The sequence below is a fragment of the Centropristis striata genome, chromosome 14 (assembly GCF_030273125.1).
Source record: "Centropristis striata isolate RG_2023a ecotype Rhode Island chromosome 14, C.striata_1.0, whole genome shotgun sequence".
Classification (NCBI taxonomy): Eukaryota; Metazoa; Chordata; class Actinopteri; order Perciformes; family Serranidae; genus Centropristis; species Centropristis striata.
In genome coordinates this window covers 32,538,186-32,557,971 of record NC_081530.1, presented here as the reverse complement: position 1 = coordinate 32,557,971, position 19,786 = coordinate 32,538,186, and the positions used below count along the sequence as shown (strand labels likewise).

The 19,786-nt window shown below is 39.8% G+C and overlaps 1 protein-coding gene across 1 annotated transcript in view; it reads left to right on the top strand.

Moving 5' to 3' along the window:
* Positions 1-19,786, top strand: part of LOC131984378 (mucin-2-like) — a 61,324-nt gene that overhangs the window by 38,026 nt on the left and 3,512 nt on the right. Inside the window, exons 8-17 of the mRNA XM_059349223.1 lie at positions 568-837; positions 2,392-7,377; positions 11,690-11,812; positions 12,471-12,614; positions 15,335-15,454; positions 16,340-16,489; positions 17,113-17,249; positions 17,484-17,616; positions 17,754-17,905; positions 18,904-19,000. Of these exons, the coding sequence (XP_059205206.1) occupies positions 568-837; positions 2,392-7,377; positions 11,690-11,812; positions 12,471-12,614; positions 15,335-15,454; positions 16,340-16,489; positions 17,113-17,249; positions 17,484-17,616; positions 17,754-17,905; positions 18,904-19,000 (6,312 nt within the window). The remainder of the gene's footprint in view (positions 1-567; positions 838-2,391; positions 7,378-11,689; positions 11,813-12,470; positions 12,615-15,334; positions 15,455-16,339; positions 16,490-17,112; positions 17,250-17,483; positions 17,617-17,753; positions 17,906-18,903; positions 19,001-19,786) is intronic.

The following is a 19,786-nucleotide window of genomic DNA, read 5'->3' as shown; positions in this document are numbered from 1 at the left end:
CAAGAAGCCATACCCAAAAACAAACAGGAAGTCAGCCATCTTGGATTAAAAATGGCGTTTTAGATGTTTTTCGCCATTTCCACGCCAACAAACTCCTCCTACAGATTTTATCCGATTGACTTCGGACTTGTTCAGTACCATCACAAGGCCTTTGACATCAAAAGTTAATAAAAGCTTTGCAGACCGTCACACTATGGGGGCGTGGCATGGCGGCAAAATATGGCGTTTTGGCATAAAACGCGAGACTGTATAACTTCACCATACATTGTCCAATCTGCCTCAAACTTGTCATACATGATGATGGTTCATCACTGAACAGTTCTACATAACAATATTTCATAAAGTCCCGCCTTTTTTGATTAGCCACACCCCCTTTTCCCAACTAATGAACCATTTGTCGTAGAGACTTGCATGAGGTGTCAGTGTATTCAGCAGAGAGTCCTTGATTACCTCGCCCCTTCAACGATTGCTGGACCCAGCGTGGCAGGCTCCTCCGACGGCTCCACCCTGCTCGGGCCCGTTCATCGCTGCTTGCAGCTTTAATTTCTTATTTTTCTTCTTCTTCAGTCATCTCCGGTCCCTCTGACCTCCGAGTCGTCAAAACGACCTCCACGTCTGCGGTGGTCCAGTGGCAGGAGTCGCAGGGTGAGATCGACAGGTACCGTTTGACCGTCACGCCCAATGACGGAGCGGGGAGGAGCCAGGAGATCAGCGTACCAGCCGGCCAGGACTCGGTCCTCATCCAACAGCTGGAGGCGGGGCGTCTGTATGACATCACACTGGTCGCGGAGAAGGACGCGAGTCGGAGCAAACCGGCAACCACCCAGGTTACTCCAGGTGAGTAGGAACGGAGTTTATCTGAACTGTTGAGGTCAATGAACTCTTGTTATAGTTAGTCTCTCTGTGGTGGATAAAACAGTCCTGATTCTTGAGACCTTTGACTCACGAGAGCAGTGGTTCCCAAAGTTATTCTGGTTCCCAAAGTTATTCTGGTTCACAAAGTTTTTCGACAGCCTCCACATAGCACACCAAGGTCTCTCTTTAATAAAACCAATAGGCAAGAAAGGCCTTGTCATATTTTACACCTTTGTTTTTCGTCTTTGTGATATTTGGTGTAGATTCATCATCTGATTTAGGTTAAGCTTGCAGACCTTGTCCACATTTTGCTAGCATTGCAGAACAATTAAATAATTAAAATTTAGCTTTGCCACACCTTTTATAACTCTGGGCCCCAACCAGGGGTCCCGCCCCCCAGTTTGGGAACCACTGTACTAGAGCACCAAATGTGGATTATAGTCCCAAAAAAATACACTATTTCCCTCTGATTTGTTTGATTAAAGCTACAATGACATGCTGTTATAGAAACCTTTTTTAAAGATAGTAAATGGACTGTATTTGTATAATGCTTTTCTCATCATAACGACCATTCACACACAGTCATACCCTACCCTACAAACCGCCACCTGGTCGCCAGTAAATTACCACTCACAATCATTAATTCTCCAATGACGCAACATCTGGAACTACTTGGTGTTCAGTATCTTACCCAAGGATACTTCGACGTGTAGACTGCCATGGTCGGGGATACAACCTTCGACCATCCGATCTGTGCCACAGTAGTGAGGTTTTTATAAAGATTTACGTCTTCTGTAGGAACCTATGGAACTGGAGTAGAGAACCTCAGACACAAAGCCAGAAACTATTGAGAGACAAACTAGTATTGTTGAAAAATATCAAATAACACCGGACTTACCATCTACATTTTAGCCTTTGTGCAAAGCAGTTAAAGAATTCAAAGAAACTCTAAAAAAAAACAAGTTACATTCATGGATATTTCAGCCTTGAATTTTATCAGGGTGAGTAAGCTGAATGTTCTCTTGTACACTGTGTTCAGGTGAGAACAGATTGTTTTGGCTAAGTGAAACTTTATGTGTCCAGACACCTCATTATTCAATAGAACACTTCATTTAAAACCCATTACACTGCGGGGAAACGTAACCATAAAAGTTATTGAAGCAAGGTGCAGCCTCAACGAACCCAGGAGCAAAAATAATGACTCTCAGAAATAATTATTCCTTAAACTGCTCTGTTTTCCTGAACTCAGTCATTATATTTCCCCCTCAACAGTGATACAGACTCATTGTTGAATTCCTCTGCCCAGCTTAACATTAATTATATTTCAATTTTCTCCTTGCAGGTTCTATATGGACACCACCGAGCTGTTTGTTTGCTCTTGCATGATAATTGACAAACTACTGTTAAAAGTATCATAATGAATATTAAAACTGCTTTTCATCCTTTATTAGATGTGATATCTTCTGGATTATTAACAACAGCCTCATTTGATGACCTTAACACTGAATCCAAATGCTCACTCCCTTACACCTTTAGGGAAGACTGTACCAAGGGTTACAATGGCGGCTTTGACCACGCAGGTCACACCTGGACGAGATGTTGGCGACAGAGACCAAGAGATTAACCCATCACCTAAGATTCAAGTCTTTGACCAACAGGATGGGAGCGAGACTGACTCTGTAAAAGTCAGAGATATTGATGGACTTAACAAAGACTTCACAACCTCTGTGGTTGCAAGAACTAAACCACTGGTCAGCAGACAGATGACAATAAATGGCACCAGGCCCAATGTTCCTAAAAGGACCACATTGTACAGGAAGCCAAATGGCCCTTTCCGTTTCAACGTAACCAGAGTTGTGCCTGGACTGCGAAAGGTTGGCCAAGGCCCTTTGAAAAAGCCCCCTGTGGGGCAGAAGAAGAAGGTACCAGTAGTACCCAAAAAACTTAAACCAGGTGTTCCCACTATCAGAGACAAGACAATACCTTTAACTGTGAAAGACCCGAGTGTAGAAGCATCAAGCCCCGAGAGGAGTGAAGACAAGAATCCAGCTATATTGTCTGAAACTGATTCAAGTACCTCAGAGGAACCAACTGTTGCTGTCGGCTCCAAAGAGCAACCAGATGTTGGCACAGCAGACCAAGGCAATGACGCCGCTCCAGTGACTTCAGCGCCAACAAGGGCCGCTCCGAGCCAAGAGAAGAAATGTATGAACAAAATGAAAGTGACGCATTTTAGATTACCCCATCGGGGGAAAGGCAGCGGGTGTAAAGGGGATGGAACAGCGCTGGTAGAACTGACACCAGGTTCACATCAAGTTTCCTCATCTGCAGAGACAGACCTCGACTATTCACCAGATCCTTTAAGTAAACTCCTGACGGACACTTTAGGCAAATTAAATATCACAACCTTCTCAGTGCACCTCTCGGAACCAGATGACGTCTCTGTTCATGCAGAAACAGTGAGGAAGAAGATTTTAGGTGGACTGAAGCCATTGTCGCCCTGGTCAACATCACGTTCATCATCATCAATTTCCAGCTCAGATAAATCAAGATCAGTCGGAAGAATTGAACTCGATTCCGATAACCGCAAAACTATGACTGACATTACATCACCCGAAGACAGAAAACGACCATCATCATCACATTCATCGTCGATTTCCAGCTCTGACAGATCAGGTTCCTTTAGAGACAATGAACCAGATTTTAATGATTTAACAATTGGCGGTTCGCAACCTAAAGACATTAAACCACAACCATCTGACCCGTCAGCTGTACCATCCTCATTAGCGCCACCTTCACTGTCCTCAACAGCAGCACCATTGTCACTGGCAATTTTAGTTTCATCAACCCCATCATCGTTACCTTCACCTTCATCAATATCACCACAACCTCCATCTCCATCTCTTTCCAGCTCGGAGAAATCAAGTTCAGCTGGAAACGATGAACTAGATGTTGATAACAGCAGAAGAACAACTGACCTATCATCATCCGAAGACAGAACACCACCACCCTTTTTAACTTTTATACGTCGCAAACCTCCAACACACGGACGCCCAAACCCAAACTTTGGACCTTTGGATAAAAGAGAACGAATCCCTTTTCCTCCAAAGTGGGAACACCTGCGTCGTCAAAACCATGGATCTCTTCAGAACCGGGCTCGTCCAAATTTGAGGCTTCCACCACCCCCCTCTCAGCCTTTAAATCCTGCATCAGAAACAAGGCAAGAGCAGGTAACTTCGACTGAAGTGCTATACACTTCTACTCCTTCGGGTTCCAAAGAATCCAATCCAGCTGAAGGTACAGGTCCAAAAGCATCTGAGAATGAAGACAGAGTTGTGACAAGCATGTCCTCTGAATTTAATCAGACCCTCAGAGGAAGTGGAGTGCCTTCCTCCAATCGCCCAGCCACCAAAGTTTACTTCCGTCGGCCGCAGCTGAATGGCGGACGTTTTCAAAACAGAACCCGGACAAACCTTAGACTGCCTCAACATCCACAGAGAGGTCCCATGCGCAAGCCTTTCCCAAACAGAAAGCCAAATGGAGGATTTACTGTTGGGAATCAATTTACCCACTTAGAAGAAGATAATACCCATGAAATCACAGATAACAAATTCAGAGAAACAAATGCCCCCATGCCTACCCAAGGAGTTCAGATTAGACAATCAGGAGAACATGAAACAGCAGAGGTATTTCCGAGTGCCTTGGTGCCGATGGATGGCCATGACACTACCATCAAACCACAGACTAATAATTTAGATGGGGGAGACAATGCTCCAGTCCACACCACAAAATATGGAGAAGAAGAAACTAGTATCCAAGATTCAACCTTGGACATCCATGGAGAGAGAGTCGATGCTGCTAAAGATATTGACCCAACAAATCAAGGGAGACCAACTCTTGAACAAACTTCCTCCGATTCAAGACACGTAGCCCCGAGACCTGTCACACCTCGAAAGAAACAACCACCAACAAGCGGTATGACAGCCACAAATCACACCCAGATAAGACCACAACTCTATGGTGGACGTTTCCAAAACAAAACCCGTCCAAACCTGCGACTGCCTCAGAGAGGTCCCGTACGCAAGTTTTTCCCAAATAGAAAGCCAAGTGGAGGCATGGTTGCTGGAAGTCAAATTACCCAATTAGAAAAGAAGATTGCCCCTGAAATACCAGATATCCAATCAGGAGAACAGGGTGCCCCCATGTCTACACAAGTAGTCCAAATTAGACAATCAGTAGAACGAGACAGTGCAGAGGTAATTACAAATGCTTGGGTGCTGATGGATGGCCATGACACTACCGCCAGACCACAGACTGATGAATTAGAAGGGGGGGGCAATGCTCCAGTCCAACCCACTAAATCTGTTGAAGAAACTAGCACCCCAGATTCAAACTCTGACTCTGACACCCATAAAGAGACGGACAATGCTGGTAAAAATATTGGCCCAATAAGTCGTGGTAAGGAAACTCTCAAACAAGCATCCTCCGATTCAAGACACGTGGCCTCGAGACCTGTCACACCTCCAAAGAGACAACCACCAACAAGTGGTATCACAGCAACAAATCGCACACAGATTAGACCACAACTGTATGGTGGCCATTTCCAAAACAAAACTAGTCCACAAAGAGGTCCAATACGCAAGCCAACCCCAAATGGAGGCATTACTGTTGAAAATCAAATTACAGAATTTGAGAAGGAGATTGGCCCTGAAACTTCAGATACACAATCAGGAGAACAGGATGCCCCCATGTCTACACAAGGAGTCCAAATTAAACAGTCGAAAGAAGACACTGCAGAGGTATTTACAAATGCCTGGGTATTGATGGATGGTCATGACACTACCGCCAGACCACAGACAAATGAACTAGAAGGGGGGGACAATTCTCCAGTCCAACCCACTAAATCTGTAGAAGAAGAAACTAGCACCCCGGATGCAAACTCTGACTCGGACACCCATGAAGATAGAGTCAGTGCTGGCGAAAATATTGACCCAACAAGTCAAGGTAAACCATCTCTTGGACAAGCTAGTTCTGATTCAAGAAATGGAGCCCCAAGACCTGTCACACCTATAAAGAGACAACCACCAACAAAAGGTATATCAAAAATTCACACCGTGATGAGACCAAAACAGTATGGCAACCGTTTCCAAAACAAAACTCGTGCAAACCTGAGACCACCTCAGCATCCAAAGATAGGTGCCATGCTCAAGCCTGACACTACCGCCAGACCACAGACTAATAAATTAGAAGGGGGGGACAATGCTCCAGTCCAACACACTAAATATGTGGAAGAAGAAACTAGCAACCGTGATACAAACTCTGATTCTGACACCCATAATGAACGAGTCAATGATCACAAAAATATTGACCCGACAAGTCAAGGTAGACCAACTCCTGGACAAACTTCTTCTGATTCAAGACATTTCACACCTCCAAATAGACAACCACCAAATAAAGGTACTTTGGCACAAATTCACAACCTGAGAAGACCACAAATGTTTGGCGGCCGTTTCCAAAACAAAACCCGTGCAAACCTGAGACCGCCTCAACATCCACAGAGAGGTCCTATTCTTCTCCCAAACAGAAAGCCAACGAGAGGCTTTACTGTTGGAACTCAAATTAGCCAATTAGAAAAGGAGGTTGCCCCTGAAATCCCAGATAACCAATCAGGAGGACAGGATGCCCCCATGCCTACACAAGGAGTCCAAATTAGACAGTCGGGAGAACATGACTCTACCATCAGACCACAGGCTAATGAATTAGAAGGAGGGGGCAATGCTCCAGATTCAAACTCTGAAACTCACAAAGAGAGAGTCAATGCTGGCAAAAATATTGGCACTTCAAGTAGAGGTAGACCTCCTCTTGATTCAAGACATGGAGCCCCGAGACCTGTCACACCTCCAAAGAGACAACCACCAACAAGAGGTATGACCGCAACAAATCACACCCAGATCAGGCGCTACAACACTGGGAGCAAAAGGGGAGAAGATGAACGAAATACTACTGCAAAAATGTTGTTTGACAGTAAATCTGAACAGGCAAGAAGTGATTCTAAACCTCAGACTGGATCTTCTGGAGTCACAAGGGAACCACTGGACTATGTGGGAGTGACGAACCGGACCTCGGATGGATTTACACTCATATGGGACTCACCGGAAGAGAAGTACAAAAACTTTGTTGTGACGAGCAAAGAAGTTGGAAAAGACAAGGGGCCAAAGCAGAAGGAAGGCAAGAACGATCAGGAAGAAGTCTCCAAGCGTCAGATGACGGGATTAGAAAATATAAGCAGTGAAGATGAAAATAGAGTACCTGAAAGTGTCTCTACAGGAGATCCACAGATCCAAAGCGGCACAAAAGCCAAACCTGTATTAGGAAGTGATAAAACTGTTAAAAAAGTTCTTCCTGGTTCAGCTCGCTCCTTCCAGTTTGAGAATCTGCCTCCTCTGAAGGAGTACACCGTGACCTTGCTTGGAAAGGGTCCCGGCCTTCTGTCCAGACTGCACAAGCTTGTCATCAGTACAGGTACAAGCCATTGTGACAGTAGAACAACCTCCATTGCTACTGCATAATGCTACAACATTACTGTCAATGTTGTGCCGAAAACTTGCTCTTTTCACCTTGCACCATCTCAGAATATAAAACTGTTCACATCTTTACTGCGCCACACGTCCTGTGTAAAAAAAATAATTTCACTAATTGTCGCTCGTGTTAAGAATGACTGGAAGTGTCTGCTCACCCACTAAATGCTTCCTTCACGTTTATGTCAAGAGCTGAAGTGCTGTTGTGCTCTTGAAAACTGTAAGTTTGTGATTTACAGTTTCACCCTGTGTATTTTTGTATTTAATAACTCGTTTTGGAAAAGACGTCACCTGTTCTGTTTGTTTTCAGTGGATCTTGATGTTCAAAATGTCGTGTTTTGTGTTAATGTTGTGTTTGTGCACTCATTCATCAGCTTTCGCTGAATTAGCACCCATACATTATAATAATTGACACTCTCTCAACCATAAACAGACAGTTATTTGATGTCAACTCAGATGCGCATTAACAGTTTATCATATTATCACTCAGCTAGCTTGTGGTGGCTTGTAGTTGCAGGGAAATATTATCATAAGTTTCCTTTAGCATGTTGCCGACTTTAGCTTGAAAACATTGTGTGCAGTTTAGGTAACCAGGACATTCTCAAGTTGTTCTGGGTCCTGAGTAGTATTGATTGCATCAAGGAAATTAACGCCTCCAGTAAGGTCTTACTGGAGACTTTCAGCCTAAATCACATTTTTGGCATTTACAGATTGATTTTAGAAAATCTTGACCGCAAAAATCACATAAAATGCAACTTTTGCAAGCATCTTCAAGTGGCCGGCGCATTCTGAATTTTGCAAACCACCTATTGCTATTAAATGTTCCAACTAGGACTCTACTAAGAAACTGGACTTTGCAGGTGGCACCACCCCTCTTGCAGCTCCATTATTGACTACTGGAAGGCCTAAGTAAGAATTAGCTCTCTAGCCCTGAAATCTCAGATGCACTGAGATACACAGATAGCCCTTTCCAGAAACTCCTCATACGGATGACTGGCAAGTTAGAAAGCAAGGTTACCAGTTACTAGCTCAAGCTTCTACATTGGAAAGCCGTGTCCAGTGTTGCAAACTCTTTCCAAATTAAACGAGCTAGCACTAGCTCCAAAAGTCACTGACGCCTACTTCGTTACTACAGCAAGCCATGCATAGGTTGATTATGCCTAGAAACACAAATACAATCTGATCATCTGCAAATAACAGCGCGGACATCCATCCATCCATTCTCATCCCTGCTTAGCCTGCTGCCCCTACGACCCGGCCCCGGATAAGCGGCCAAGAATGGATGGATGGACAGCGCGGACAGTCTGTCAAAAACATTTTTTATTTGTCTGACTTCTGAACATAGGAGTTTCCATTTAAATATTGAGCAATTGTATGCAAATTCCATTTTTTCAGTTGCACCAAACCTTAATACACTCGGGTGAATTCTCAAAAGGACTGTGAGGCATCTGTGGCCGCTAAACATGTGCAAATAAGGCAAAAACAAGCCGTGTAATTCTCAAAGCACCTGCAAAGGATGACTTGCACCCGGAACTGCGTTGCCATGCAAATTGTGTCTCGGTGCCCCCGTTCTATTTGCACATATTAAATGACGTAATCTGCAAACATTTGGTGCAAAATCGGCCCCTTTCTATGCAAATGAGCCTCATTGCAAAAAAAAAAGTCCAATTCAAAAACACCAGTGCTAACAGCCACACGCAGTTAGAGTAAAATTATAAGCGTCTGCAGAGAGCTGCTGGTGAATGAAATGCTTGTGGGGACTTAACTGTAGCTTCTGTAAAAACAACCGGAGACTCCTTTTCTTCGTTCAAACTTTTACTGAACAAACGTGCAGTATTACAGAGAAAAAAAATTAGCGGCATAACACTACTGAAAACATCGTTTCTCCTGACTTCTTCTCAAAAAACAACACTTCTTCTTAACCTTTTACTCTAGAGTAGAACACTACTGCCACCTTGTGGTCTGTATGAGTCACTGTACAAAGTATTTTAACTTGCGTAAACAGAAATTAAATTAATGACTCCTTGTAAATATTTTATCCCTTTTTAACCTTTTTAACTAAATGTATTACACATGAATTACTCATTAATGAACTATTAAAGTAATAACTATATCAATGAAATAAAGATGCAACAATGCTTTAATGAGGATGAATATAAGGTTAACTCAAACTCAAAATTATTCAGTTCCCCTACGGGTCATTAGAACGTGAAAATGAAATACTATCAAGGACCCTGATTGAGAATCACTGGTTTAAAGTACCCAGCAGTATATTTAAGTAAAGCTGGAACAATTTGTGAGAGAAATGCAGCTATATTTTAAATTTCACTGATTAGTCATGCAAAAGTATTTATTAAAATGTGTTGATTTGCCTTTTAATTAACATTTTCAATGCATGACTTTGTAGTGGAGTATATCTATAGTATCTTATCAGTACTTTTACTTAAGTAAAGGATCTAAGAGCTAGACTGTACAAAATGATATACATATTTCTTCATTTCTGTCAGCAGACACACAAACAGCTACAAGCCACACTGATAAATGAGGCCCAGGACTTCAGACTGAGAATTATATATCCAGAGTCTCTTAACTGAGTTGACGTCAAATGAGAGTTCAACAGTAACAACATAACAACACAGTTCATTCACTGCTGCTCTGGTTTTCTCTCATTCAGGGTAAGCTAACAGCCAGCTTCACTGACCCTTCACCTCTCACCCCAAGCAGGGTAAGACCACGGCTGGTCTCTCTACGTTTGGTCTGTCTTCACCTCTCACACCCAGCTTCAGTATCATCAGTCTATGAGGAAAAAATGTCAAAAATGTGGATATTTGGGGATTTTTACAGGTCTGGGTGTCAAAAAATACATGTAAAGATTGACAGTGTGGTTCATATTAGGAAAAAGAGTTATAGAAAAAAGAAAAACAAAAGGGAAGGACTTTTTTTGACTTCTTCCGACTAATTTTCAGACCTGAATTATTATTTATTTGTAATTTTTTAAAAGTGATTTTGCAACATTTCTGCAGACAATGGAATTGTTATTCTTGTTTTTTGTTGTTCTTTTTTCCTAGTTTATTTATATAATAATATTTAATAATAGAATAAAATAGAATAGAAACAAAACAATAAAAAATAAAATTACAAAAATGGCAGAAATTTAGCAAAATCACAATAAACTAAATAATAAATAATACACTTTCTTGAAATGAATTTGCTATATTTCTGCAGAAAATGCCATTGTTATTCTTGTTTTTTGTTTTTTTTCTAGTTCATTTTATTAAAATTGGGGGGTTTTATATTACTACTTAAATGTTACTATATATATTTTTTAACATGTAGCTTTGGCAGAGAAGACTCTAGCAATAAGTACACAATATATTAAGATATTATATGATGATACCCAGCCCTTATTAGCGTTTTTCCACTTCACTGACGTTAAAAATGTCCACAAAATAATAATTTCCAACTCCTTTAAAGCTTTAATATCATTAATTTATGAGACAAAACTATCAAAAATGTGGATATTTTGTGATTTTATAGGTCTGGATGTCAAAAAGATCGAACGTATGATTCATATTTAACTTCACCAGATGAGGTTTTACTGCAAAGAAGACTCTTTAGTACTTATTTATTAAAGTAAAAGCTGCAAAAAGCAACAATAATTGTATTTAGGGCATAAATGTTGAGTGATACCCAGCTCTTCTTAGAGTTTTCACACTGCAGTGAGATTAAAAATGTCCACAAAACAATAATTTCCCACCGCTTTAAACCATCTGACTGTGTTGAATTAATATCTGGATGTTTTTGTTTTCATTCATCTTGTTCTTCCTTTTTGTTTTGACATCTTTCACATCCTGCCACGCTTTTTATTTCCAGGTTTGACCGACCGGCTAACTTAATTAAATATCATCTTTCTTTCCTTCGCTGCTGTCCAGGATCCATCATCACTGTCATGATAATTAATGACTGTATATGATTTTGTATACTGTATATATGTTTGCACTGTACATATATACACAGAAACTCACCGGAGCACTAATGGCAAACGTGTGGATGAATAAATAATAATGAACACTGTTCTCACTCTTTTAGTGGCCACTTTTGTCATCTTCTCATGAAACTTGCCACACTTTCTGTCCACAGTTTTTCTTTTATTCCTTTTATTTCACCTCCTGTTTTCTCGTCATCTTTCCTCCTGTTCTGTCCCTTCTTCCCTCTCTTTCCTCCGCCTCTCTCATGGTTTTCTTGGTGCCGTTCAGGCCCCGAGCCTCCCACCGACATCGTGTTCAGCGAGCTGACGGAGAACTCTCTGACGGTGTCGTGGACCAAACCAAAGTCGGCCATCAGCGGGTTTAAAGTCACCTACACACACACAGAGGAAGGTAGGAACTGTTTAATAACCTGTTCCACAGAGAGTTATAATAACAGTCACAAAGTTTAGTTATTGAACACCTTTTATGACAAAAAATGCAGTTTTCTATGAGAAAAAACAACAAGGAGGCTATTTAAAACAGGCACACAAGGGGTAACAATGAAATAAAAGCATCTTAATAACTTTAAAAATTCAAATAAATAATTAAATACAAAGTCAGATCGTAAAATACATTTCAAAACATTGTTTCCTTTTTCAAAATAAATGTTTTTTATCCTCACTGCACTCATTCTCAACACTTAAAACACACAAATTTAAATAAATAATAAAAAAAGAACAGGATTAAAAAAATTCCATATTTCCTTGAATTGTAATTAAATCAAATTAATATAATATATATATGTAAATAGGTATATATATATGTGTGTATATGTATGTATTATTATGTGCAATGTGTGTAGTGTGCAATGGGATATATTGGGGCATTGCAGCAGCTAAAGAAGAGAGTAATCCAGATTAAGATAATAAGCAAAAATTGAATTATAACAATACTAACTAACTCTCCCAGTGTTACAAACCTCCCAGTACAACACAAACAACTCAAATAAACCTCTCTAATCGTGTGTGTGTGTGTGTGTGTGTGTGTGTGTGTGTGTGTGTGTGTGTAGGTGAGCCTGTCTCTGTGTCTGTGGACCGAGACGACTCGTCCCTCTCTCTGTCTCGTCTCTCTCCTGGTTCGTCCTACGAGGTCAGCGTCATCTCCATCCTCGGCCTCGACGAGAGCGACCCGCTCAGAGACGCCGTCAGGACACGTGAGTCATGCCGCCTCACTCTGTTTACTGTTTACTGTGTTTACTCTGTTTACTGTGTTTACTGTGTTTTACTGTGTTTCACTCTGTTTACTGTGTTTTACTGTGTTTCACTCTGTTTACTGTGTTTACTCTGTTTACTGTGTTTACTGTGTTTACTGAGCTGAGGGGAAACATTCCTGAATGCAGTAAATATTAGATATTGTTGTTTTTTTTCAGTGGAATATCTTTGATTTTAAAATATCCCTCTGTTAGTCTGATTTTGATTGATTGATCTCTTTATTCAAAGATGTTCAAAACAAACCATTCATAGAAATAATAAACAATTACAGGAGCATCTGAATCCATTAGAATATGATGAAAAGTCAATTTCCAGTAGTTCAAGTCAAACAGTTCCAACCAAGTATTGAGTCATAAAGATGACAGACTGTTCAGAGGAAACATTTACATATTAAACACACTTTTTAAAATTGGTCTTTTGTGATATTACATTTTTTTTTGAGTCACTGAATTTAAGGTCTTCATTAAATGTAAGAAATACTCATTATAATTAGAGACATTCAATAAATGAAGACATGAAATGTTTCATTCTGTGTGTAATGGATCTATATAATTTGTTATTTCATCTTTTTGAAGTGAATTACTGACATAAATAAACTTTTCTATCTGTCATAAAAATGAGAAAACATAAATATTTTAGAAATCTTTCAAAAGCTTGTTTCAAACTAAAAATGTTTAGTTTGTTTTTTATTTTGCAAACAACAAGAAATAATAATGTGCTTTACTATTCTGACAATTTTGAAAATTCATGGATACCAGTAATAATTATAATTTAGCTTAAAGATATAATTTTTGTTAAAGAGCTTCATAAAAACATAAAACATGATTTTTAATTACTGATGCTGTCAATTTAGGACACAAACCGCCGGTCTAATAAATGTGTTAAGCACTGAATATAATAAAATATTATCTAAACAAAACAAACAAAAAAATAAAAATAAAAAATTGTAGAAATTTAGCAAAATCACAATAAACAAAATAACAAAGCCCAAATAAATATTTAATGTCAGAAAAGGAGGAAGAAGAGGAAGTCCTACTTCTTTCAACTTCAAGAAAAATAATCTAATTTTCATTCTATATCATTTAAAACAATAAATTAAGTAGAAACTTAAATGAACTTTAATTGACAAGGGGACCAACGATCAAAAGAACGTGTTTTGTTGAGGAAAAGGAATAAAATAATTATAATATTTAGCAGAAATCGAACATTTCCCTGCATGTAGTGGTGAGTTTTTCCTCTCTGGGGTCCAGAGTCTTTATGATCTCTGCAGCAGGTGCTGCTGCTGCGTCTGGAAACTATCTGAGCATCTTTTTAATCTCCGAGGAGTTCAGAGATCTGTGATATTTCACAACTGATGAGGAACTGAAGCGATCTGTTCCACGGTGTGAAACGTCTCTCTGGGTGTTTCTTTGGCTGCTTTCATCATTCCAACATGGTGTCGTCAGTCAGGTTTTAGATGGACTCAGAACATGTTTGAGACGCTTTCACAACTCAGAGTTTAGTCTGTTTGGACCCAAACAACGGGTCTAAATCCTCCTGTTGGAGAGTCTGAGCCTGTTTACAAACCAGCTCTACTTCTGTTTGATTCACTGAGAATATAATCTGACCCAATTACAGGAAATGAACCAAAGAAATCAAATTATTATTATGATAATTATAAAAACCTGTGTAAAATAGTCATTTTTTTTGGATATCTTCATCAAATTTGAACTCGGGGTAGGTTATATTTTATACTTTGACCAAACTTTGACTAAAACGCAGCAGATTGTGGCTCCTAATTAGATCCTGAGGTCCTGTGATGGCATAAAAATGTAATTTGTTTCCCAGAACCTAATGTAAAGAGGGAAAAAAAGACATTTAGTTAATCATATAAAAGACAAAAAACACAAAGGAAACTCAGTTTTGTGCAGTCTGAACCTGCAAATTTCTAATAATTTTGCTCAATTAATGATGTAAGCGATTACCAAAGTAATTTTTGGTTGTTTTTTGGGTTTGAAATGTTGATCTACTAAGTCAGGGAGGGGCAACATGAGGCCCGGGGGCCACATACGGCCCTCACCCTCACTTGAAGTGGCCCTCAGTACAACTACATGCATTTGAGCATGAAATCTTAAAAGCGCAGTGTAAAAATGCACAAAATGACTTCTTGCTATTAATGTTGGTCTGCTGTTCTTGCACTGATAAAAAAGAAATCACAGTAAGTGGTTATTTATTAATTGCTTCAAACCTTTTGTATTCCTATTTATGCTGTTAAAAATGCATTTAAGCATGAAATATGTTAAGTTACTGCACTGTAAACATATTTAAAATGTCAGTTTCATCATATCTGGTGAAGTGACGCTCCTATATGATCAGGTCATATAGGTGACGTTGTGCTGAAAAACGGTTGGTTTGTCTGTGTTAATGTGTGACTTTGGAGTTTATAAAAGTTTAGTTCAGATTCACCAAAATCAAACAATAACACAAACAAAAATCACTGTTTTCGTCAATGGAGTCTGGTGGCTTCGATCATCTAAATAAACATAAACTGAGCAGCTGTCCAGACTGTCCTTTTAGTATGTCGGTTTTAGTGCCAGTAAAATAAAATGATTATGACTCTGTTTATGTTTATGTTTATGTTTATGTTTATGTTTATGTTTATGTTTATGTTTATCTCTGTCAGGCCCTGACCCGCCCACTGACCTGCGGGCCGTCAACATCACAGACAACAAGGCGTTGCTGTTGTGGCGTCCAGCGTTGGCTACAGTCGACAAATACGCCATCGTTTATGGAGCTGGGACCGGTGAGAGTCTGTTACTGCAGTACTGGACGTCCTCATAAACATAGATCAATCCTGACTTCATGTTGTTGTGATCACATCACATGACTCCTTCATGACGTCACGCTGTAAAACCTTCAGCAGCGTGTTTCCTGCTGTCAGCTTCACTATAAAGTTCTGCTTCAAACTCCATAAGGACAGTTCTTCTTTGATGATGATAGAAGAAGTAAAACTGGAGACAAGCTCAAATATATTTAATATTAAAATATAGAGCTAGTTTTTTGCCTCATTCTACCTCTCTGATGTTAGATTTGTGACCAATACTTGGATTTTCAAAATAAGATTTAATGGTTTTTGGTGGGTTAAATATGTTGATCCAGTAGTGAAAAAATAATGATCTGTTCATAAAAGTGGGGTTGTGCTGAAATAATAGACACCAGCATGGCATGGCGGACATTTGAGTGATTAAAAAAGGAGTCAGAAACAGACAAAACTCCAAAGGCAGAAAAATGACTTAGTATCTCATTATAATGAAAAACTTCATGAAAAAGTCTTATTATTTCTAAAAAATATTCTCTTCATAATGACTGGTAATGATCTTATTTTTTCTGATCCCCTTTTGTTCACACAGAGTTTGTGTGTGAACAAAAGACCAAAATGCAAAGAAAAAGCTGCTTTTTTGAGAACACCTGTGTACCTTATTTACCTGAGAATCATAATCACCATCATTTAGTTTTTCATTTAATTTTCTATTATTAATCTGACAACCTGATAACCTGGAAAGTAATTAAAGTGATCAGATAATTGTGGAGTTGTAGTGGAGTCAATGTGGAAAGTAGAAAATGTAAATATTGCAGAATAACGTGAGGATAAAGCAGTGATGAGTCTGTTTGGTTGTTTCTGGTCCAGGTTCAGAGTTGAGGGTGACGGTTTCTGGGAACTCAGCGGAGCAGCAGCTGGTCGGTCTGGAGGAGTCCACCACCTACACTGTCACCATCAGCAGCCATGTGGGGACCACCGAGAGTACGGAGACCTCCACCAGCTTCACCACCGCCGGAGGTAACACACACATTCTTGTACTTCTATCTTTGTGAGGACCCTCATTGGAACAGTGAATTCCCTTGTAAGGTTATAATAGTTTTGGATTTTTCATTAGTTTTAGTTTTAATTTCGTTGTGAATTTTTGTTTTCAAATCCAGTTAGCTTTAATGAGTTTTTAGAGTGAGTTTGCTAGTTTTAGTTTAGTTTTTAATTTTTGAAATGCTTTAGTTTTAGTTTAGTTTTTACTAGTTTTAGTTTAGTTTTTACTAGTTGTAGTTTTTTGTAATGGGGTATTTGTTTGGTGGGAGATTAAAAGAGGTCACAGTAAATTTTGCCTTTATTTCCTTTGTCTGATCCATCTTCATTATGTATGAAAAAAGTTGACAAAGATGAAAACGAAGGACATTTTCATTATAATTTTAGTTAGTTTTGTAACCACACAATACAGTTTCAGTTAATTATCATTATCATGTAACCTTTAACCCTTAAAACAAAGTCTGAAATCTCAAAAAAAGCCTTTAAAGAAGTGAGGACCAGCTGAAATGTCCTCACTTTGCAAAAATGTCCTCACACACACACACACACACACACACACAGACTCCCTGAGCCTGGACAGTGTATTAACTCCCTCTTCTCTCCAGGGAGTATCGGGGACGGTCCCCGTGACCTCCAGGCTGACAGAGTGAGTCCCCGTACGGCTCAGCTGACCTGGAAACCTCCATTGAAGCCGGCCAGCAGCTACAGACTCACCTACCAGACCGACGGGCAGGACATGAAGGTGAGGGGAAAAAAGAAATAAGACACAGAAGACTAAATAAAACATGCAAAAGACAAAAAAAGACAGAAAAAGACAAAAAAAAAGGACCCAAAAAGTCTACATATTGTACATATTGAAGGATTGTCGTAGCCTGCCAGTTCCAGACTGTGTGACACAAAGTCTGCAGCACGTTTCACTCCAGCGTCTTCTTCTTCTTCTTCTTCTTCTTCTTCTTCTTCTTCTTCTTGGTGACAGGAAGTGATCGTGGACGCCTCTGTCACGGCGTTCAACCTGACCAGACTCCACCCGGGGTCCTCATACACGGTGCAGCTGCAGGCGGAGGACGGAGGACGCTACACAGCCGCCATCGCCACCGACTTCACCACCGGTAACGTCCCCACAGTCCACAAAGTCCCCACAGTCCTCACAGTCCACACAGTCCACACAGTCCCCACAGTCCACAGGTCTTACTGCTGGTAATGTGTCCTCTGATCAGAGCTAACGTCCTCCTGTCTCCGTCCCCAGGACCCCTGAGGTTCCCCTTCCCCTCCGACTGCTCCCAGGAGCTCCAGAACGGCATCAGGACCTCCGGAGAGGTGGAGATCTTCCCTCGGGGGAAACTGGGGACGCCAATGATGGTTTACTGCGACATGGAGACGGACGGAGGAGGCTGGACGGTACGCTGTCCCCGCTGGAGGACGGTTATAACGTGTTTATAACGTGTTTATAACGTGTTTATAACGTCTTTATAACGTCTTTATAATGTCTTTATAACGTCCTTATAATGTCCTTATAACGTCCTTATAACGTCTTTATAACGTCTTTATAACGTCCTTATAATGTTTTTATAACGTCTTTATAACGTCCTTATAACGTTTTTATAACGTCTTTATAACGTCCTTATAACGTCCTTATAACGTCTTTATAACGTCCTTATAACGTCCTTATAACGTCTTTATAACGTCTTTATAACGTCCTTATAACGTCTTTATAACGTCCTTATAACGTCTTTATAACGTCCTTATAACGTTTTTATAACGTCTTTATAACGTCCTTATAAAGTCTTTATAACGTCTTTATAACGTCTTTATAATGTCTTTATAACGTCCTTATAATGTCCTTATAACGTCTTTATAACGTCTTTATAACGTCCTTATAATGTCCTTATAACGTCTTTATAACGTTTTTATAACGTCTTTATAACGTCCTTATAATGTCCTTATAACGTCTTTATAACGTCCTTATAACGTCTTTATGACGTCCTTATAATGTCCTTATAACGTCCTTATAATGTCCTTATAACGTCTTTATAACGTCCTTATAACGTCTTTATAACGTCCTTATAACGTCTTTATAACGTCTTTATAATGTCTTTATAACGTCCTTATAATGTCCTTATAACGTCTTTATAACGTCTTTATAACGTCCTTATAATGTCCTTATAACGTCTTTATAACGTTTTTATAACGTCTTTATAACGTCCTTATAATGTCCTTATAACGTCTTTATAACGTCCTTATAACGTCTTTATGACGTCCTTATAATGTCCTTATAACGTCCTTATAATGTCCTTATAACGTCTTTATAACGTCCTTATAACGTCCTTATAACGTCTTTATAACGTCTTTATAACGTCCTCAGGCTGTTTAATGGAGTCTGCGTCCCCGTTGTGCAGGTGTTCCAGAGGAGGAAGGACGGCTCTGAGAACTTCTTCAGAGGTTGGAAGGACTACACCAGAGGCTTCGGCAGTCTGACGGGAGAGTTCTGGCTCGGTGAGACGCCTTTTTAAATTAAATCTGTGTTTTTACCTTCGAAACACTGCAAACTGTTTATTTACCACAAAAAACCCCAAGACTTGTGAGAGAAATGTGAACGTTTTGGTCAGTTAAGTAGCAAGAAATGTGGAGTTTCTGCTGGCTATTTTAGATGTTTTCTTTAAAAACAAATAGCCAAAAATACACCGTTTATCATAGAAATAAACTGTAAAAACAGGCATTATCGTTAGAGTTTGAACTTTCCAACAGTCCTTGAATGGATCATCTGTTAGTTTCCTTTACAAAAAGTGACCAGAGGCTGTTTACACAGAGCCAAGAGGAGAGGACAGGAGAGGCTGTTTACACAGAGCAGAGAGGAGAGGACAGGAGAGGCTGTTTACACAGAGCTGAGAGGAGAGGACAGGAGAGGCTGTTTACACAGAGCAGAGAGGAGAGGACAGGAGAGGCTGTTTACACAGAGCAGAGAGGAGAGGACAGGAGAGGCTGGAAACGTGACAATACTGAGAATATGGACAATGTGTGGAGCTTTTTGGTCATTTTATGTTGTTTTTTGGTCTTTTGTGTCTTTTTTGTGTCTTTTTTTGGTCTTTTTGTGTCTTTTGTGTATTAATTTGGTATTTTGTGTCATTTTTGGTCTTTTTTGTGTTTTTTTGGTAATTGTATGTTCTTGACACTTGTGGGCACTTGGAAAAGTGTTTAAATATAAATTCTGTTTTTTTCAATTTTCTTTTTTTCTGATTTCTGTCATTCTAACGACGTGTTTCAGTTGTTCTGATTGTGCTG